Source organism: Aplysia californica, unplaced genomic scaffold (assembly GCF_000002075.1).
Source record: "Aplysia californica isolate F4 #8 unplaced genomic scaffold, AplCal3.0 scaffold00727, whole genome shotgun sequence".
NCBI classification, from domain to species: domain Eukaryota; kingdom Metazoa; phylum Mollusca; class Gastropoda; order Aplysiida; family Aplysiidae; genus Aplysia; species Aplysia californica.
In genome coordinates, this window is record NW_004797997.1 from 272,292 (window position 1) to 294,791 (window position 22,500).

The 22,500-nt window shown below is 38.3% G+C and overlaps 2 protein-coding genes across 2 annotated transcripts in view; both read right to left on the reverse strand.

Annotated features, from left to right (window-relative positions):
* The window catches only part of LOC101853496 (collagen alpha-3(VI) chain-like), a gene marked incomplete in the record, with an annotated part of 90,458 nt that extends 72,479 nt beyond the window's left edge, over positions 1-17,979 (reverse strand). Inside the window, 9 exon segments of the mRNA XM_035972523.1 lie at positions 3,233-3,799; positions 4,708-4,758; positions 6,835-7,401; positions 9,359-9,391; positions 10,177-10,743; positions 11,103-11,150; positions 12,802-13,362; positions 14,313-14,360; positions 17,746-17,979. Of these exon segments, the coding sequence (XP_035828416.1) occupies positions 3,233-3,799; positions 4,708-4,758; positions 6,835-7,401; positions 9,359-9,391; positions 10,177-10,743; positions 11,103-11,150; positions 12,802-13,285 (2,317 nt within the window).
* LOC106013220 (collagen alpha-6(VI) chain-like) overlaps positions 13,336-22,500 on the reverse strand; it is a 45,001-nt gene continuing 35,836 nt past the window's right edge. The window contains exons 12-17 of the mRNA XM_013088337.1: positions 22,087-22,267; positions 21,051-21,083; positions 20,249-20,317; positions 18,569-19,119; positions 14,313-14,360; positions 13,336-13,362 (exon numbers count right to left, since the gene is read on the reverse strand). Of these exons, the coding sequence (XP_012943791.1) occupies positions 13,336-13,362; positions 14,313-14,360; positions 18,569-19,119; positions 20,249-20,317; positions 21,051-21,083; positions 22,087-22,267 (909 nt within the window). The remainder of the gene's footprint in view (positions 13,363-14,312; positions 14,361-18,568; positions 19,120-20,248; positions 20,318-21,050; positions 21,084-22,086; positions 22,268-22,500) is intronic.

The following is a 22,500-nucleotide window of genomic DNA, read 5'->3' on the forward strand; positions in this document are numbered from 1 at the left end:
CAGTTTAAGCTGGTAAACATAGCCTTTATCTAGATTAAAGTGCAGATATTTAAAAACTACAGACTTCAACATAAGTTAAGGTCCACTTCCAAACACTCAGAGTGGTTGTCTTAGGTTGACCTGCACGTGGGTGTTTTTCGGACTGATCCTGTGGTTTGACGTCGCTGCCTCAAGCGAACAATGACATAGTGTGACACTGTAAGCCTTATTGCAACTTCTTGGGCTCCAACTCCATCCATGCCATAGCCCTGGCATGATCAAAGTCTGTCAACTTTCGTCTTTGTGGCATACTGATGCAATACTGGATTTTTCGCAAACGGAGGCTTATATTATCACCAAAGTAAGCACAGTTCGAGACCATACGTCCGTTTTTGACGTGCACCACACTTTTTAACTGAAGAATGTCCGTGGTGTCGCACACAGGTCGATAAAAACCCCCATCAAATTTGGCTAAACTTCCACGAGGATTTCAGTGCTGCACGTAGTGATTTTGTCCCTTTAGGAAGCTTTGCAGTACGTATTGGTCCTTAACTTGTGTTGAAGTCTGTATACCGATTGCTACAGTGCAGATCATAATAATGTTATGAGTGAGCCAAGAAGATAGGGTCAACAAAGGTCAAAGTCTTTACTTTATTTTCAGATGGGTTTTTCATGCTGACAAAATGTCACATTTATTTCAAACAGCATTTTCTTAAATTAAAATATCCCTCTCCCTCCCCACACTTTATTGTAAAAAAGAAATAATATAACTTTTTCTCTTTCATTTATTTATGAATTTTATTGTATTGTATTTTAATTTTTAATTTTTTTTTATAATGGGGTGAGGGACTTTTAAGTAAACGAACTCTGTATCTTTTTTTTCTTGCGTCATAAACAACACCCCTTAAAAGTACTTATGATCTACTCGTTTCTTATTTGCTACTATATTTTCATTTATCAATATTTTGTTGCAACCTATTTATCAGATCTTACTTTTAAACAAAGGACTAAATTCCCACACACTGTTATATCATAAGATCTGTCTATTTTCGGGTGGGAATGTGTTCGAATAATCCATTAAGATAGCAATAACAAAACTGTATTTTGATCTCCTTTACGGGATTGCGTCATATCAAGAGTGCCAGAAAAGTCGTTAAACGTTTTTGTCCTGCGTCTCAATTTGACGCGTCAACATAATTATGGACCTTTCCCTGTCCCACCCACAAGATATTAAGTGCTGTTAGAATGTGGTAGACATTGCAGTAAGGCCTAATTAATATTTGTTAGTATTTGTGGAAACCTTAGTTATAAATATGTGAAACTTCCTAAAGAATTGTATTCATGTGCAATCTACTGTGAGGAAAAAAATATTGGTCATGCTGCAGGTGACGCTGGTGCAGTTCTAACCTTGTGTATGGTGTTGGACTATATCCTTAAAGCAGTGAAAATTGTCTATATTAGTGTGTCAGGTATGAGAAGTGAACAGAAGCAAAATCTGAAAGAGTGCGCTGTATCAAAATTACGAACCTAAAAATGTAAAAGAAAAATTAAAGAAAGGAAATCCCTAGTGAGAAATTTTTGTTAGGTGTGTACTTACTGACTTTGGTTGGGGCTGGTGTAGAAACTGTATGGTGGAAAAAATGAGAGGCCAACATAATTAGAATGACATTTTATTAATACATCCTGTATGATAACATGTGTTAATGATTTTTTTTAAAAATTCATCTTCTACGGACTTCCACGTTATCATCTTCTCACAGAACATTTATCATCTGTCATTTTTTCGCAAACCCACACACATAATTTTTATTAAAGCAGCAATTTGTCAACTTCTTATTAGCCTTTAGTAAAACCTTTGACAGCCTACACCGACCATCACTGTGGGCGCTTTTAAGGAACTACGGAATACCAGAAGATGTAGTTCCAGCAAAAAAAGCTATGTGCGAACAACAACGATTCTACGAGGAAAAATACACCTACAGGCACCAGCAACAGGTTCAAAACTGTTGCAAGAGTAAGACAGGGCTGCGTATTATCCCCAATACTCTTTGCAGCAGTTATTACAGGTCATGTAACAAGCCACTGCTGGGATGAAAGCAATCCTTTGGAGCACTGATGGTAACACATAAAAATGGCCTAAACTTCGCTGATGGTGTAGCCTTGCTAGGAGAAACTGAAAGAGATCTCCAAACATTAACATCTAGAGTTGCATTTCAGGCTGGACTAGTGGGATTGCACATCAATTGGGGTAAAACAAAATTATGACAGATTTCCTTCCTCTACTTCTGAACATCAATTTAAACGATAATAACCTAACGACGGTGGAATCCTCCACATATCTTGGCTGCGTGTTAACATCTGATGAAAAATTCAACAACTCAATTAAATTTGGAAAAATAAGTGGCTGAACCCAAAGTTAACGCTGATAATGAACAACTTAAATGCCTTGTCAGTAATGCTGCATTGGTGTGGGACATGGAACGTAACGTAAGAACAGGAAAGTAGACTAGACGCCTTTGACAAAAAATGCCTAATACTCAAATCCGCTAGAAAGACTGCATAACGAGAAAAGAAATTGGAAAAAGATCAAAACAGGAGATGCTGGCAAACGCCTTATGGAAAAGAAGAATACACAGATTCGGACTTTCCCTAAGACATTCAACCCCGAAAATTCCCCATATACCTGCGTATTGGAAGATCGATTGGAAAAGGGGCAGAGGACGACAGAGATGAACTGTAAACAGACTGGTGCTTTTTCGGTAGTTCCCACCCCCCTTATTTGAGCCTGATCTACATCTATATCTCTAGATCTAGATCTATACGTTTGATTCGCTGTGAGCTAAGATATCAAACCTAACAACTGCAAAACATTAAATTATGGTAAAATTCAGGGGGGCATGCCCCCCTGAAACCCCCCTTCCTATTTTTATTAGGTCAGGAGGGCAAGCCCCCCTGAAACCCCCCTACTCTTGTGACCCAATCCCGAGAATAAAATTGCGGGGTGGGAACTACCGAAAAAGCGCCAACAGACTATTTCGAAAGACTTTAAACTAGCAGGCAAGAAATAAAGTAATGTTCTCGAAGGAGCTGTAAATATAGCTTTCTGGTCATCTCTGATTGTTTCCTTCGTCTCTAAGTCTAAGTAAATCGCAGGCTTTAAAAATTATTTGAAGTTCTTATTTTGCCCCCTGATTAAAAACTCACAAGACACACGTGTAAAAAAGATATCTACATTTGAAAATAAATAGCTCACCTGCACAGAGAGCAGCAAACACATTGTGTCTCAGATCCCTCAACTCAGAAAACTCCTGTACGGCAAATCTGTTCTCATCAAGTGGTCTGCTAGCAATTCCATCCAACTCGCGTGTGTCTGTCAGACCAATACCAATGGCATAGATGTGGATGTTGTCTGCACGAGCTTGTTCTGCTTCAGGAATGGTTCTTCTAGCATTGATGTTTGACACACCGTCTGTTACCACAATGGCAATGTTGTCTACATTGGGACGGTCTCCATTGGCTCTTGTAAACATTTCAGCTCTCATGGTTTTGAGGGCATCTGCAGTGTTGGTGCTGCCATAGCGGTATGGGATATCATCAATGGCATTGTAAACATCAGCCTTAGTATTGTAGGTGTTCATTTGGAACTCAACATGATCTTCTGTACTGTAGATGATCACACCCACTCTCACATTACCGCCATCAATGTCAGCTTCATACAGGAAATCTTTTACAAAATCTTTCATCAGTTCAAAATTGGGCTCAGTCACACTGGTGGAAGCATCCAGGACAAACACCAAGTCAATCTTGGCTCCAGCACAACCTGTGGGGAAGGACATATCGAAGTTAAGAACACTCTTTCCTTTCCTTGTAACCTATGCCAGGCCTTTCAGTTCGGTAAAAATAATAATGACAATTTGCACCCAATCAGTCAAATAAGTGCACACATACATACACATAATATTCTTTTTTTGTTTGAAGGAAAGCAAAAACCTCTTTCTTCTCCCAGGCATCAGTATCAAGTTGAGCCACTTGATCTTTTGCAATAGTTTGGTCCGCCCAAAAGCCCTCTTTGGAAAAAAAAATAGTCTTCCAAACACTGAGCGTAGCCTGGTGGTTAAGCTACCAAACTTGTAATCATGAGATTGCAGGTTCGATGTTTCGAGCCTCAGATTGGTCCGATGTTTTGTTTTTCGGAAAAATGCTTTACTTGAATTTTCCACTTGGCTCAGTCCTTTCAGAGATGGACGTTAAACCAGGAGGTCACGTCTCTTAAATAACCTAACAGTGTTGATAAAGGCGTTAAACCTATTCCATTTCACCATTTTTAATGACTGAGCTTTTACCACGAAGACCTTTGCTCCTGATGTATGGGTTATTACTCCTCATCGACACAATTTAGATAATTTAAGAGGTAGGTTTCCGACCCTGTCTGTCAGGGCCAACACGGGCTCACAGAGCTACAACATCCGAACAAAAAGACCGAGATTCTCGTTAAAAACCCTTCACTCTCAGGAATCAAACTCGTGTCTCTTGCTTGCGACAGCTACATTATCGTAGACCCCCCCCCCTTCTAATATAAAATTCATGTTTTATAAATTTTCCAATGAAGCTGTTTTTTTTTTGTTTAAAAAAAAAAGTAAAATGAGATAATTGAATGAACCCAAACATTATGAACAACCAAGGAACATATTTCAAACAAATGAGGCTTCAAGAGATAAGTGTACTTACTGACTTTAGTGGGTGGTGGTGGTGGACGAGTAGTTGGTGCTGGTGTCGTAACTGAAAACATACATGGAAAATGTTAGACTTTTCTTTTTTTTTTTCTAAACCATAACTTTAAAGTCAACTGAGATCTATTTGGACAAAACAGTTTTCACACAACATGGTGACAATTCTTTCAATGTACATGTCAATTATTTTATCTTCTTTAAATGACTTTTTCTAGTCATGTTGACCACTGTGTCATAGAAAGAAATCAACACAGGTTGATTGCTCTGATTGATTAACACATTAATAAACGATAGATGACGTGATTAAGGAAAATTAGAAATTTTAGAGTAAAAATGTAAAATGGAATATAGGATCAAATATTGGATATATAAAAAAAAATACTGTTAGCATATTTATATAAAGTATGAAAATAAAATAAGACGAATCCAACTAGCATGCCACGTAACATGAGGAAGGCGTAGGAATTGGTCTTTTAACATCTTTGGATACACCCCCAAAGTCAAGATTTGGCTCCAAATAATAGAATTTGAGTTGTAAACATTTTTAGCTTCCTCAGCGTCTCCTACAACTATTGCATTGCATAAGAACCCCCCCCAAAACCCTATTTTTTTCCCATACCGGGCTTGTTTATCACCACCATTTCCTCATAAAGTCAATATTGTATTTTTCTTTATCGGCCGTTTTCTCAAAACGCGACTCTCCTCTATACTTTTTGGAATAACTCCACTATTTTTCACCCCATCTTTACAAAATTTTCACAAAATGAAGGGAAGACGTACTACTAAAATTTTGTTGTTGAATTCTTGAATTATGGAATAGATTTTTGTTGGTGGCGTCTGGAGTGTGGATTTTCACGGAGTTTTTGCAAACTTGAACGCTACTTCAGGGAAAAATTCATTTTAAATTGTCTAATTCGCTTAGAAAAAAACAACCAAGAAATCTTTAGATCTAAAGTTTGTTAACACGCAAGCAAAAAAACCCCACCCCAATCAATTTCCATAAGCAAAAAGTGCGGTATTCATTACGTAAGACATGTCAACAAAATCCAATATCGACGCCGTATCCATGGAAACAAAACTCTTTTCTCAAATGTGATTGCGGATTTTAAGACTCCTTACTATGCTTGTTATATGTGCGAAATTTGGAAAAATTTGGTCCCGAAATAAGCCAGATAGCTTTCGGGTGTAAACCCCCCCCCCTCCCTTAATACTGTAAACACATGTCAGTGTCCATATAACGTTCACACTAAGCAGGTAAAGATTTTGTGTAAAACTTCTTCCATGCATAATACCTGTCACAGTGTATACTCACGAGGGGAAAGACAACACGAAACATGTTTTACATGACCAGACGGTCACAGAAGAGATCCATGAAAGAGAAACCAACCCAAAAAATGCACTGGACTTAAATCCACTGTTAACACAACAGACAGAGGTTGGGAGAGGAATAACACACTTTAACACAATATATCCATAAACTAAAAGGCTCAAAATGTAGGTACAACACCTTAAAGATTGTTATTCAGAAAAAATAACCCATACCATTATTGAGAAAGAATGTTTTGAAAGAGAATTAACACATATTATCTTCTCATATCCCAAAAAGAGAAGTAACACTTAAAATATTATGATTCAGGTTTTCATAAAGCCTTGAAAATATATCAACATTTTCATTCACCATTTACCCTCAAATTATGTGATGAATCATAAAGCCACATATTTACTGTGCAGCAGTTTTCTGTTTAAAATTGAAATGAGACATGCTTTGGCTTTATCATCTCAGATTTAAAAGTATATCGATTTGCTTGTGTTTGGTGAGCCACTCACGCTATAACTAGAACTCAATAGTCACAACCATATTTGTAAACTTACATTTCTTTAAAGCATTAAACCATACACACTTTCCAAATATTTCACTTAATTATTTAAAACACTCTTGATCAGTTATAGGATTAGTCAATGAATTTGATGTGTCAGAAATATTGATAGTTGAGAAACAAGCATGCCAAGACACAGAGTCTTTCCGGTAGATATTAATATAAACATCACTCGTGCGAGTTAGTAAAAAAAACACAAAAAAAACAAAACAAACAACAACACACACACACACACAATCATATTTCACCTCCACAGAGGGCAGCAAAAACATTGTGTCTCAGATCTCTGAGCTCTGAGAAATCCTGTACAGCAAATCTGTTCTCATCAAGAGGTCTGCTAGCAATTCCATCCAACTCCCTTGTGTCTGTCAGGCCAATACCAATGGCATAGATGTGGATGTTGTCTGCACGAGCTTGTTCTGCTTCAGGAATGGTTCTTCTAGCATTAATGTTTGACACACCGTCTGTTACCACAATGGCAATGTTGTCTACATTGGGACGGTCTCCATTGGCTCTTGTAAACATTACAGATCTCATGGTTTGAAGGGCATCTGCAGTGTTGGTGCTGCCATAGCGGTATGGGATATTATCTACTGCATTGTAAACATCGGCCTTTGTCCTGTACGTGTTCATTTGGAACTCAACATGATCTTCTGTACTGTAGATGATCACACCCACTCTCACATTACCGCCATCAATATCAGCTTCAAATAGGAAATCTTTTACAAAGTCTTTCATTAATTCAAAGTTGGGCTCAGTCACACTGGTGGAAGCATCCAGGACAAACACTAAGTCAATCTTGGCGCCAGCACAACCTGTAAGAGTTTCACAAAGAGCATACATGTTTTATACCTTGAATTCTCTATCCAACCGTAGTTGAAATCATTATCACCGGATGTAAATATTGATGAGTTCTTGTATCAGTTAAAGAAAATGCAGAACAGCAAAAAGTAGTATAAAAGCAGGTGTCAGTTGTCATATTTACATACCGCTTGTGAGAGAGGTGTTATCGTTACAAAGGCTTACGCTATAAATTAAAAGTGCAGTAACCATAAAATAGTGCAAAATTAGCAAATTTGAATTGCCATGAAGTTGTGCTATAGCTACTCGATTGATATGTAATGTGAACTGTCGAAATATGATATTTAACCTAAGGGGTACATTTGTACTTTTGTAATCGCGTGGGAGATGTTAAAAATGAATATTATGATTTTGTTCCGTTGCCACAGACTCCTTTAAAAACAATTCTAATATGTATGATTTTGATTTGGGTTGCCTATTTACAAACCCAATTTAAGGAAATATACCTAAGTGATGTTCTCTCCTTTCTCTATGTTCTGACCTGTGCCACAAACGTGACCCCGCAAAAGTAATAAGCTATTCTAGCTTTTACAGAAGCTACAATCATGATAGGTGTTCTTTTGCAAGTTTAAGCTTTCAAATGACAAATGACTTGGAATACATTTTTAAATGTAAGACAATGATTTATAACGTCATGACACTTGTTTATTCATTCAGAACATTAAAGAAAAAGTGAAATCCTCCTGGCTGTTCTAATCCCCAAATCGGATTTTAATCTGTGTAACATACACAAATCAGTTTTAGCTATTTGTAAAGAACAAAAAGGATTTCTTTTCTGATTTAAAAACATTGTCTAACAATATGCTCAATATGCATTTTTTTTGTCTCAGTTTAGAACAAAAAAGAGAAATCTTCTCCACAGTTTAGTTTAAGAAATACTTTCTCGCTGTATATGACAAGACAGCACGTTTTTCTTCAAATCGAATATATAGCATTAGAAATAAGCACAATGATCATGTCTTAAACCTTTCCTACTTTATCCCCTTTTTGTACTTAAAACAAACACTCGTTTTGAATATAAGATGATAGCAAATCATAACAAAACTTCAAAAGCAAAATCAAAATTAATATTTGCAACTGAAGCTGCCCTTAAAGGTAAAGAATCTGAGATCCACTCTGACATGTTTCACGGAAAATAGAAAAAAGGTGTTCGGTGGGATTGTGTTTATCTGCACATAGGGGCCTATAATTTTTTTTTAAATTCTCTAATAGTTCGTAAGTTATTAGAAAACGCTTTTTCTCATGTTTTTGGTTTTTTGTTTGTTTGTTTGTGTGTATGTGTGTTTGTGTGTATGTGTGTTTGTGTGTGTGTGTGTGTGTGTGTGTGTATGTGTGTGTGTGTGCATGTGTGTGTGCGTAAGTGCGTGCATGCGTGTGTGTATGTGTGTGTGTGTGTGTGTGTGTGTGCGTGTGCGTGCGCAAGTGCGTGCATGCGTGTGTGTGTATGTGTGTGTGTGTTTTTGTGTGTGTGTGTGTGTGAGTGTGTGTGTGTGTGTGTGTGTGTGTGTGTGTGTGTGTGTGTGTGTGTGTGAGTGTGTGTGTCTTTTTACAACATATCATCTCGATGGCTTGTTTATGGAACTTTCTGGGCTTATGCAGAAACGTATGGGAGGGTGCTCGATGGTTATCTATCGAAAGCAGGTGAAAGCAGGTAGTGACGTGAGAAAGCATTGTAGCAATATTTTAGAATTAGAATTATTGCCATGATTTTGAAAATCATAGCATTTGGAATATCTTTACTACGAAATTCCCAGGCTTTTACAAATTAAGTGACTGTGAACTATCAAAGCATGTGAAAGCAGTTAATGATGTGAGCAAGCATGGTAGTGATAAATTGGGAACAACATTATTTTCATGATTTTGAAATCTCCTATAGCATTTAAGAAATATTTACTACGAAACTTCACTTACTGACTTTGGTCGGTACTGGGGCGGGCGTGGAAGCTATAAGAAAAGAGAAAAAACACAAAGTTCAGAGTAAAAGGTACAACGTGAATGGGGTATCAAACAAATCTTGCATTTAGAATGAATAGTCTGCCATGCTTCTAAGTGAGTGGTTTTTTAAAACTTCAAAACATTTAGAAGCATATTTTGTTATTCTTATTTAAGTGTAGGCTACCACGAAATACTGTTCTCTTTATTCCTCATCTATTCAATATAAAGCCTGTGTTTCTCTCTCTCTCTCTCTCTCTCTCTCTCTCTCTCTCTCTCTCTCTCTCTCTCTCCCCCCCTCTCTCTCTCTCTAAAGGGACTGAGTTTTATGTGAGGCCAGGCTGTTTAACGCCTAAATTTTCTCGTGACGTTATTTTTTAAGGAATTATTTTTGACGTTCTCGCAAGAGCCGCGGAGGCATGTATTTGAAGACCTATTAACATACAGGTAGACATAAAAATACAGTGGGTTTTTTTCATTTCTAGAGAGACATAGAACGTCAAATTGATTTTAATGAGCGAATCTCAAAGAAGGAGATTCTGGATATTTAACTCTAAATTAGTGCCAGGTAGGAGCCAACTCGGAGGTGTTACTTTTATGTATTATGAAATACATGAGTGTTACTGCTAACTCTAATATTATGTGCACAGTTGAACATGTGTAAAACTTTTCTAAAGAACTGAACTTGACCACAATGGTTCTTTATGTGTATGTTCTTGGATTTCGAAATTCATTGTTCAAATATCTGTTACTTTAGAATGATACAATACTGTAAACCAACATATCAGTTAACTTACCCGAACAGAGGGCAGCAAACACATTGTGTCTCAGATCTCTCAACTCAGAGAACTCCTGTACGGCAAATCTGTTCTCATCAAGTGGCTTGCTGGCAATTCCATCCAACTCCCGTGTGTCTGTCAGGCCAATACCAATGGCATAGATGTGGATGTTGTCTGCACGAGCTTGTTCTGCTTCAGGAATGGTTCTTCTAGCATTGATGTTTGACACACCGTCTGTTACCACAATGGCAATGTTGTCTACATTAGGACGGTCTCCATTGGCTCTAGTAAACATTTCAACTCTCATTGTTTGAAGGGCATCTGCAGTGTTGGTGCTGCCATAGCGGTAGGGAATATCATCAATGGCATTGTATACATCAGCTTTTGTTCTGTAGGTGTTCATTTGGAACTGAACGTGATCTTCTGTACTGTAGATGATCACACCCACCCTCACATTACCACCATCAATGTCAGCTTCATACAGGAAATCTTTTACAAAATCTTTCATCAAGTCAAAGTTGGACTCAGTCACACTAGTGGAAGCATCCAAGACAAAAACAAGGTCAATCTTTGCTCCGGCACAACCTGTGGAGAATAAAAATGATACAATGGATGTTCCCTAAATGGAGACGTGTTAAACATGCCAGCAATTGTGTTTCTAATAGCAATGTAACAATGGCCCCCATCTCTACCTTCGTCCGCTGTCTTATTTTTCTTCATTGTACATTTTAAAGTTAATATTAATTAACAGACATGAAATTCAGTCCTTAGAGCGTATTTCTAGCGTACCCTTAGAATGCGAAATAGTACGAAGTAATAACAACCAATGAAGCATAAAGACAAATATACAACAGGGATCTCTCAGTTTGAGGCGATGTTGTAGGTCCGTATATACGACAATCCTGGTATTGCTTTCTGCTACAATGTAGACATATTTTACTTACTGATTCTTTTAGGAGGTGGGGGAGGTCTTGTGGGAGCTGGTGTGGAGCCTGTGGAATGCATGAAAATGCATGCATGTACATTGTTATAGTTGTAAAAATAAAGGCAAAAACAAACATCATTGAACGGGATTGACGGATAAAAAACCCAACAACCATGTTGTTGAAACTTTAGTATTACAGTATATATTTGCTTTTCTTTTTAAAAATTGAAGTGTGGCTTGGGTTAAATCAAAACCATGCATCATGGCCCTAGTGTTTCTCTTTCTCTGGCCTTTCCGATTTGTGTTCACCGCACCCTTTTGTTATTATATTCCTTACTTCCACGCACCTGACCCCCCCCCCCCCACTCTCTCTCTACCACTTCAGGCTTTAGTGTTCCCTTCTCTCTGGTCTTTGCGATTTGTACTCACCGCTCCTTTAAATGTTGAGACATGTACGTACGCACTTTAGTTTTTATAGCATGTGTATATCTAGATTCTTGCCAGTTATTTTTGTGAATGTTCCTGAGAAAGCCCGTTGAGGGCGAAACGTTGAACTGTGGAAAATATATAATTTTTGGAAACATAACAAGGTCTTAACTGTTTTAATACCTTCTTTAAACAATGATGATGACGATGATGATGATGATGATGATAATAATATTAATAATAATAATAATAATAATAATAATAATAATAATAATAATAATAATAATAATAATAATAACAACTTTAACGTGAGATTTTATAGGGCCTAATCTCTAAAAGGATCTAAGCGCTCGCTGCACGTTACAGAATTATTACTCAACTTCACGGACGAATCAAAAGACAGAAAATGCTAATTGTCCCCCCCCCCCACACACACACAAGCTCCTTAACATCTTCTCACAAACACAAATTTACACGCACAGGTTTTTTAAAAATAGATAAATGCGTCTACAGTCTCTTTCTCTCTCTCTCTCTCTCTCTCTCTCTCTCTCTCTCTCTCTCTCTCTCTCTCTCCCTATCTCTCTTTCTCTCTCTCTTTCTCTCTCTATCTCTCTCTCTCTCGTTCTCTCTCCCTCTCCCTCTCTCTCTCTCTCTCTCTATCTCTCTCGCTCTCTCCCCCCCCCTCTCTCTCCCTCTCTCTCTCTCTCTCTCTCTCTCTCTCTCTCTCTCTCTCTCTCTCTCTCTCTCTTTCTGATGACACAATACGCATTTCTTTTGTGAGGGATTTCCAAGTTTTAGGGGTATAGAAAGAAAAACCTCTTCCACCAAGATTGTTAGACTGTACGGTGTGAACACTCGTGGAATTTTTATCTGCTGATATCAAATATCCTGTTAACTAAAAATGGTATTTCGTATATTATGATGTTTTGTTGTTCCTGTACCAGCGACATAGAAAATCAATTTTTGTAATGAATTCTAGCTTTAGCAGCCAACTGGTAGCAAATGTAGATTTATCAATAAAGGAATGATGCGTTCCTTGAGGCAATCTCTTTTGGCTAATCGCACAGCTTTGTTTTGGAGGCCCTGCAGTTTGTTTATCATTTCCAAACTCATATGGGCGACAAGAAAATTACAATGGTAAAGTATTGAAAAAAGAAATGTTGAGATTACAATGTCCTTGCTCAGCCTTATGAGAAAAAAAGTAGGGAAACCTGCCGTCTACATTTTGAATTTGAATAGAACTACAAACCACCCAAATTTTTCAGCTGAATAAACCGTGTCTTAGTACTTACACAGCGCTGCAAACACTTTGTGTCTGAGGTCTCTCAACTCTGAGAACTCCTGTACGGCAAATCTGTTCTCATCTATCGGCTTGCTGGCAATTCCATCCAACTCCCGTGTGTCTGTCAGGCCAATACCAATGGCATAGATGTGGATATTTTCGGCACGAGCTTGTTCTGCTTCAGGAATGGTTCTTCTAGCATTGATGTTTGACACACCGTCTGTTACCACAATGGCAATGTTGTCTACATTGGGACGGTCTCCATTGGCTCTTGTAAACATTTCAGCTCTCATTGTTTGGAGGGCATCTGCAGTGTTGGTGCTGCCATAGCGGTAGGGAATATCATCAATGGCATTGTAAACATCAGCTTTTGTTCTGAATGAGTTAAGCTGGAACTCAACATGATCTGCTGTACTGTAGATAATCACACCCACTCTCACACTACCGCCATCAATGTCAGCTTCATACAGGAAATCTTTTACAAAGTCTTTCATTAATTCAAAGTTCGGCTCAGTCACACTGGTGGAAGCGTCCAGAACAAAAACTAAGTCAATCTCTGATCCTGAACAGCCTGTGGAGAAAGGAAGCAAGAGTATTTTTATTTCATGAGGAATATGTGTTACAAAGCCCCCTTTTTAACTGTCGCAGAACTGACAGCCTGTCGAAATAAAGTAAGGAAAACAACCCCAAGACACTAATATCCTTCTTTCATGTCAAAACTGCTTTCTCCATATCAGAAACAGGTTTTCATTTAAAATTTGAATTCCCTGCCCTCTTTCGTAAAATGTGCCAAGTGTAAAACTGGATTAGCACTGATAAATACAGATGTTAATGTCCATAATATGTTATGGGTAAAAACAAATAGGTTGTGAGTGTAGAATGTTTAGACGGAAGTAAGCTAAAACTTGACGAATATACGAAAGCGACACGCAATGCTGAAAGAAGCATTGGAGAATATTGTAACAACAGGCAAGTTTGATGGAAAGAGAGGCAGAGGCAAACATAGGGGGAAAAGATACTGAAAAAGTTGACAACATGGCTAGGAACAGCAAGAACGACAGACACCATTGCTGCAACGCAGATAGAGTGAAGTGGAGGTCCATGAATGCCCACGCCAGTCTCTTAAGACAATGATCCTGGGCTGGACAGGATAGAGTGATGAGAGGGTTAAGGGTGAGTTGTAAGGAGGAGGGAGAGACCACTTAATACTTAGTTTTGAAAAAAATGGTGTATTTCTAGATGGTCTAAAAAGAAATAATCATCTAAACGCATTTATAATTACATATTGGCACATTCCATTGATATAGTCTTCGGACATTGGGAAGTAGGTGGAAAATGGGCTGGGGTTTGGGGACGGAGGGGATAGAGTCAGGCCGTGTAACTTTAAAATGACCATCATATTATGCTGCCATCCAGTTCTATATAATAATGTGGGAAGAGACTAGTTGAATTGTTTACCCAAAACACATAATTTGCAAAGACGTCATCTCAGCTTGGTATTTGCTGGCAATTTAAACTTACTTGCTTTTCCACCAACTTGCAGAGGTCCAGATTTGGGAGTCGCAGGTGCTGTTAAGAAATAGTTTTAACATGTGTAAGCTGTGCGTACATATTGTCTTTTCCATAACATTAACATAAACATTATTATCTTATAAATTACTAAGCAGACTATTTGCTTTTTATTTTAAACGAGTAATATGACTATCCTTTAAGATTGAACTACATCTGTAGCAGCTAAAAATCATTTATTGAAACATGATAAGATCTTCAACTTTTCAGAACATGTATTTTTTGTTTATCTGTTATTGTTTTTTGTTTTTTAAAATATTTACCTACTTTAACTTATTGCGCATTTCATCCTTCTAGCTTCTATCACAGTTATGGGCATACGTGATAATTTCAAATACTGCACAAACACCTCTGTCCCCCACCACAACTACACACATACACACACTCACACACACTGTCTCTCTCTCTCTCTCTCTCTCTCTCTCTCTCTCTCTCTCTCTCTCTCTCTCACACACACACACACACACACACACACACACACACACACACACACACACAGCACACACTCACACAAACACACACACCCACACACTCACAAACACACACACACACACACACACACACACACACTCACACACACACACGCACTTGTGCACAATAATACACATTTATAGCCCTGCACAATAATACGCATAAATGCGCTGAAACACAAACCAGCCCACAAAATATGTATACTATAGATATTTACACACTTAATCAATGATATAATAAACTATGGAATGATTTCAAGAGGAAAGGAGTTGCAGCATATCACTAATGTATTATAATGTACTTTTGTCATTAGGTTTTGACCAACATAAATAAAATACTAAAGACCAGATTTCTTTCAATGAATACATTTGTCTCGATATTGCTTAGCACAAACAAAATATGATAACGTTATATTTGTTTACATAAATGTAAATCTGCGAAATTGTAACACTTAAGTTTTTTATCATATAAATGCGATAGCTTTAATCTTCAATTTGTATATATATGAAGATAAGTGGACATTGCATAATGCGTGTAGTATATTTTCACATTATTGTATTTAGGGCAACATAGCCTATCTAAAGGCATTACAATATCAAGCTGGGAATAATGACGTATAATTACATAGAGACACTACTAAAATATATTTCAGGACAATCAAATTACATGGTATAATTAGGTAAAAAAGCGTTTGTTTACTTTTCTTGTACAATAATAGAAACATGGAAAAAGCGTGCGTAGTGCTAGAATAATATATTATAATCTAATAAATGTTCTACTTTTGAATTGATTGAGCCAATATATGGGACACTGATAAACTAACCAAAGTATACCTTTCTAGTATAGTGCAAAGAGTATTAGCATAGGTTTGTTTGTTTCTGAAGTAAACTCAATCAAAAGTATCCACCCACCTCCCCCCCCTCTCTCTCTATCTCTCCCCCCCTCTCTCTATCTCCCCCTCTCTCTCTCTCTCTCTCTCTCTCTTATTGATGTTCTCACCCCCTATTATGTATATAATGCCCCCCCCGGCCATTTCTCGCTCTTATTCTTTTAGTCTTCTTATCTGTTTTCTGCTCATTAGGCCTTTTTAATCTTAAAACTTGAAACATTGTGATGTCTGATTTATAATGCGACTGCTTTCACTTTCTTGCGTTTAGAGAAAAAAAAATCACTTTAGGTGAAGGTGTAGTATGACACAACATCAACAGCAGCCCCTGAGCAACATAAATAAGAATGGTGTGCTGAAGGCAAATACAGAAAGCTGGCAGTGATAAGATGATTTGTCTAGGAGACACAGAGAAAGTAAAAACGGCATATTCCTGGTAAGGAATAAATTATAAATGTCAACAGTATGAATGGGTTTTACGTGATTATTTTTAATGAACGCTCACCCCAGCTGAAGTGATCAGTTGTTAGCACGTAAGTACACAATGACGTATTGACAACTATAAAAAGGACATCCATTGTGTTGAACACAACTTTATTATAACGTTTTACAGAAAAGCCTGCATCCCAAACAGTAACTTCGCTGTATAATTAATTCACTGTCCTTCAGAGTCTTATAATTTTTTTTGTTAAAGAGAGAAAAAAGCTTCGCTGTGCATGTGTGCCATAGTCATAATAAATAATACAGTGGTGGAAGGTGAAGGCATTAAGTGAACAAAAAATAAATATACAGGTGATATAAATAGAAATGATGTGCTGGTGGTACATAAACAATTGTATGTATAATAGTGCTGTGCTCTTTTGAAAAGCTGCAGTGAAAAGCTGTGGGCTTTGTGGCGGAAATGCTAAACGCAAATGGGCGAGTTTAAGAACAAATTAAAAATTTTTTGCGAACAGGTACACAATCTTACCCCTCCCCCCCCCCCCCCCCCGGCCAAGCCACTTCCCTCTCTTCTCCCCTCCACCTTTTCCATAAACATATTCAGACAATGTTTGTAGTCAAACTCTAATTCTAACTGTAAGTAGAATAACTAAACATGGAATGAAAAGTAACTCTTAATTAAAGACATAAAATCAACTAAAAGTGCTGAGCTTGTGGCTTTGTATGAAAAGCGGGCAGTGGTATAAGCCTTAGCAGTGTGTTCTGATAATGAGATGGTCATCACAACATATATATGACAATTGACCAAGTTCTATACATTTTGCTATACTCAAGAAAAGGAAACGATACAAAAGGTGGGTGTGGAATATAGAAAATACTTTGAAGGCTAAAAGAGAAAGGGAGATAGATGATTCAAACAGGGGAAGATGGAAAGAAAGCGATACAGAGGGGTCATTCATAAGACCAAAGCGGAAAAGAAACCCAGGTTGCTATTTATTTGGATCGAAATGGGGTGGGTAGATAGAGGCACAATATCTAGGGAAGACTGGTATATATGTAGGTAAAAAGTGTGAAAAGAGTTCGACACTCCATTTGATGCTGTGCAGGGCTATAGACGAAGCAGGTACTCGACATGGTTACCGTTTTGTCGCCCCCCATAAGAGGAGTATAAAAAAGGGCAGAATACCACTAAAACTATCTCATTTTGGGTCCCCTGCATCATAATGCAGGATGGACGAAGCTGGGTTTCACAGCTGACCCAAAGAGGGGACCAAAGAAAAAAGGAGAGGTTGAGACACTACAGAGAGGGTGAAAAGAAAGGAATACATGTGCAGAAATGATACTCACCAAATAGTATTTAATCAAAAGAAGACAGAGAAGTAACCAATCCAGTTCGGAAAAAGAAAATACTATTTCTTACCATAACATATTTCATGGCATAGGTAAAGAAAAGTACAACATGCCACCGTACATTGCAAAACCGGCATCATATAAACAGATAAGAAAAGTACCAGCGGCTGCCATGCCATGCGAACTAGTGACATGCGGTAGAGAGAAGGTGATCAACCAGAAAGGGAATATAGATACCTTTGTTAGACTGTCCATTTGTTCACCGTTATCTGTTAGTGCATCTTCATCATTGTCGTATATTAGTAGCTGTTACCCCAATGCCTCAGCAATTTCAAAGAAAATGGTCATATAAAACAATACAAAGGTCACGCTTCATCAGATGAAGAATGAAAGGAGTTGGGGTGGGGTGGTGTGGTGAAAACGATCTTGATGAAAAACAGACGCTAGAATGGATTACAATGAAGCAAAAGAGGGTGGATGGGAGGTTACAGAGTTCAATTTTGCATATGAATATAGAAATCAGATATCATAATGAGATAGAGATAGATAGATAGATAGATAGATAGATAGATAGATAGATAGATAGATAGATAGATATAGACAGAGAGAGACAGACAGACTAAGACAGAGAAAGAGACTGAGAGTGAGAAAGAAAGAGAGAAAGAGAGAGACAGAGAGAGGGAGGGGAGAGGGAAGAGAGAGGTGAGAGACAGAGAGGGGAGAGAGAGATGGGTGGAAAATTGGTTTGGGGAGGGGGGGGGTGGTTGTGATTTTTATCAAAAGTTAGAACAACCGCCAATATTCAGAGATACAAAGCCAAGAACATTCTTAGTCCAACCACCAGCAAAGTACCCACATACATTGCAGTAGAACCAATTTTAAAGCACCTCTTTGCTCTGAAAAGAATACATGAAGCACATAATTTTGCTAGGAAGTTGGAGATTTCCAAGCATGGACTCAGAAGTATGGCTCGTATATTACGTTATGTTCAAGCAGTCAAGGGATCCCCGGGTATTGTAGGCTATATGGAATTGTGTGTACCTATACAGAAAGAAAATACTTTTGAGTCAATTTGAGACAGCTCGTCAAAGTCCTTGAGCACCAGTGCATTTATCGCCCTCGGTGGACTCGCCACACGAGTCGCAATGGCTCCTGGGATGGGGCCGATGCCGATCGCAAACACTTTGGTGCCTCTCGCTTTTGCCTTCTCAGCAGACTTTATGAACACAGAAGAACGCCTTCGAAACTGATCACCCATTACGATGATAATCATTTTCGCACTTAAGGACTTCATGTCAAACACTTTTGACGAAATGTGTGAGAAAACGTCGCTGTTCTCGCCTTTGACACGACTACCTTTGAGCTTAAAACGTGAGATTCTGTCTATGTTCCAATAAATAGCTTGTCGTGAAGAATACTTGTCTAACCCAAAGTGTGTCTTTTCTCTATGTGCTCCAAATGTTACGGCCGAAACGTGCAGTATACCGTCATCTATTTCTGTGCTGTAGAGTACGACGTTTTTGGCGAAATCGACCATCTTTCTGAAGTGGCTCTCAGTTATTCGTTTAGTCTGCTGGAAAGCAAAAACGAGATCGACACGAGGGTTGCAGTCTGGGGAACAACGCAAAACCATGACAATGAGATGTGAAGGAGGTTAGTCAGAGACTTACACGAAAACGAAATGACTGGGGATTTGATGACAGACTCTGACCCATTTAATACCGATGGGAACATGATGAATCAAACTTAGCATTTAAAATGTTCTATAACATTTAATGTGTATAAATATTAGAATGAATTTATACAGTGTATACTTGAAAGTTGTTTGAGCAATATCTCTGTTTTCCACTTATCAGAAGGAGAAAATTTATATTTGTATGCTTCTCGTGCTGGTACAGTCATACGTTCCTACTAGCATCTTAAATAAGCACCAAGCATTCATATGATGTTACATATACAAGGTCGTGTTTATTGTTGTGGATGTCTATATATGTATGAGAACGTGAATATACGTACAAAGAAGTGTCGGTGATGGTTGGGTTGGGGTGCAGTTAAATCAGATGAAGGAACGAGTAGTTATTTCCTTAAGCCTTGGCGTGTATTGTTCCTGTAATTACTGGCATTAATGAATGTGATGGAATGTGACTCTCCCAAAATTTGAATACATTTTTTCCAATATGAAAGTGTTTCGGGGTTTTACAGTTTGTTTGTATTGTGTAGTTTTCGGGGATACGATTCTGTAGGCCAATGTAGAAGACGATGGGTAGGACTAGTAAAAGTACATGAGACGGGATTCATGATGTTCTGTGGTTTGATTGATATTTCGTCAGCGTCATTTCAAAATGGCCCAAACCAATCTCAGGAGTTTTCCAGAAAAATCCGTAATTTAAATAGGACTTCGTGAGATTATCAAAATTTGCTACGTTTTGTTTTGTCATTTCCTTTCAAATATTTAATTGAAAAATAACGAGAGCCCAAGTCTCGGCGTTTATTTTTTTCTTTAATAACCTCGAAACTTAGAAAACAAAATGACGCATACGTTTGTGGAAAGACGCTGACGATACGATGTTTATTTACAAAAATGAACTGATTGGGAAAAATGATTCTTAAAATATTTTTTCATCAGTAGGCATTTCTTTTTAAATAACAGCAACAAAAAACCCTGACGTTAAAAAGAACGGAGTTGTGTGTTATATACCAGCGAGTCACTGATGATACGAACGTGTGCTGGAGTACTAACCTAGACCCTCTGCTACAGAGTCAGCCAAGGGTATTTGGTGTAGTCTCTCGGACAACCTTACCCTATCACCTGGCAAAACAAACGTCCAAGAAACAAGGTTCACGGCAAGGACAAATCTGGGCAAGTTTAGTAACGAGCGAATCAACCTCAAAAAGGTAAGATCAAAAACCACACATTGTGAACAAACACAAACAAACAAGTGATGTCATAGAGCGTGGAACAGACAACTAAACAAGGCATGGCAACAAGAGTAGCAGAGAGTTGAAACCGGAATAAAAACAAACATCTTTAACATCATCTGTTTTATGGTACTGAAAAAAACAACAACCTGTTCTTATTGTCGTAAAACTATAAGCAATAGAAACAGAAAAATAATAATAATAATAATATACATTTAAGATGACACTAGAAAGGGCAAGCAATACAAGCGAAACTGTTGGGTGAAGCTACAGCAGATCCGCTGCAGTTGGGGATAGTTTGTAGCAGGAATTGGGAATTGCGGGAAAACCTGAAAAAATCATCATGTTGGTTACTGACTTCATTCACTAATAGATGCACCGACAATCTAATCTAATGTTAAATTGATTTCTCCATACTTAATTTAGTAGTAGTAAGCATTAAACAATAAAAAAATCAATATCGTCTAAAACGAAAATTAAAGTCGAAGACAAAAACACCACTCGTCATCTACAGAGTAGAGCCCAATCTGAGCACTAGCTAACCCTCAGAGGGTAGCGTTTGTCAGCGGATGTTGTAGAAGGGGTTAGAGATGCGCTGACTTTGAATCAGCGCAAGGTCTTACGTGTAGTGGGGACGGGAGCTTGTCTTGTGTCCACTGGGGGAAGAAGAGAGGGGGTAAAAAAGCTCAGACCGGCACCAAATAGTGGTAAAATTAATGTTATAATTAAATACACCATTAAATTAATATTTGGGAAATTTACATTCCCAACTCTCATCAGCTAAACATATTATATGCTTTACCCCTCCCCTTCCCCTTTATAAATCCTTTCAAAACACCACCCCCTTGAACCCCCCCCCCACAACAACAACAACAAACAAACAAACAAACAAACAACAACAACAACAACAACAACAACAACAACAAACCAACACTATCCAAATAAAAACTCAACTGAAACAAATACAACAATTAAGTTGATAGTTCTGTTGACATTTCATACAATCCGGATGTTAAAATCAAAGATTGTTGGCAGAAACACTGCCACGGGTAGGTCCTATTTCTTTACTTCCCCTCTGTTGTTTCTGCCTGACTGTCTGTCTTACTTTTTCGAGCGCTAAATAACCATTATTGTGTCGTTGTGCTTCTCTTTACTCAAACAAATAAACAAACAATATGAGGTATCTGTAAGAGCGCCGAGACATTTTGACAAACAATGGTGGTTCTAATAATGTAGTCTACCTGTAGCAGGACTGAGTCATGTGAGTGAACAGATTCAGAAAGCCACAGCATAGCAACGAAAGGTTAACAAAGGATTGGAACCTGGGCCATCTGCAGAACACACCTAGTAAGACACCATCTGTCCAAGCAACTTGCACACCAGTCTACAGAGTACGTTGTTTTGTTTCCTGATTTACCGGTGTCTGTGGTGCAGTGTAGTGATTTGGGGCTTTTTTGTCGTACGCAGGATACCCGAGTCCGATTCCCGAAAGTAAAATCTGGGTCTTTCTAGTGGGATGATGTATCCTTCGCAGTACAGATTGGCTCTGGCTGGCAGGTAGGATCGAAAGCCAACATAGTAAAAAAGCTTAATTGTATCGATAAGGGTGTTAAACACGTACATTAACAAAGAAAAAGAACAAAGAGTTTCACGACTTACAAGCTCTGATCTCCTTCCTGAGAAGAGCGCCATATCTCTCCAGTTCGTTGTAGTCAGAGAAGGCAAATACGTTGTTGGAGGAACTAGCTACGTTCTCGAGCTCTCCCTTGTCCGAGAGGCCGATACCCAAAGTATACACGCCAATGCCGGCTTCTGCCGCACGTCGACTTTCACTGCGGAGCTGAGGGTGAAATGTTTGTTCGTCTTGTTTTAGTGAGTTTTTACGGCGCTCGCAACTGCTTAATGTTATATTAGCGTCAAGGAGTGGATGTCAACAAGAGAAATCCAAACGGGGAATTAGGCTTACTCTGTTTTCCTCTCTAGCCTCAACAGCACAAAGTCTGCTTCAACTATCAAGGCACCCCGAAAAAAGCACTTCACAAGGGAGTGACAAGCATACAATACAAGTACAGA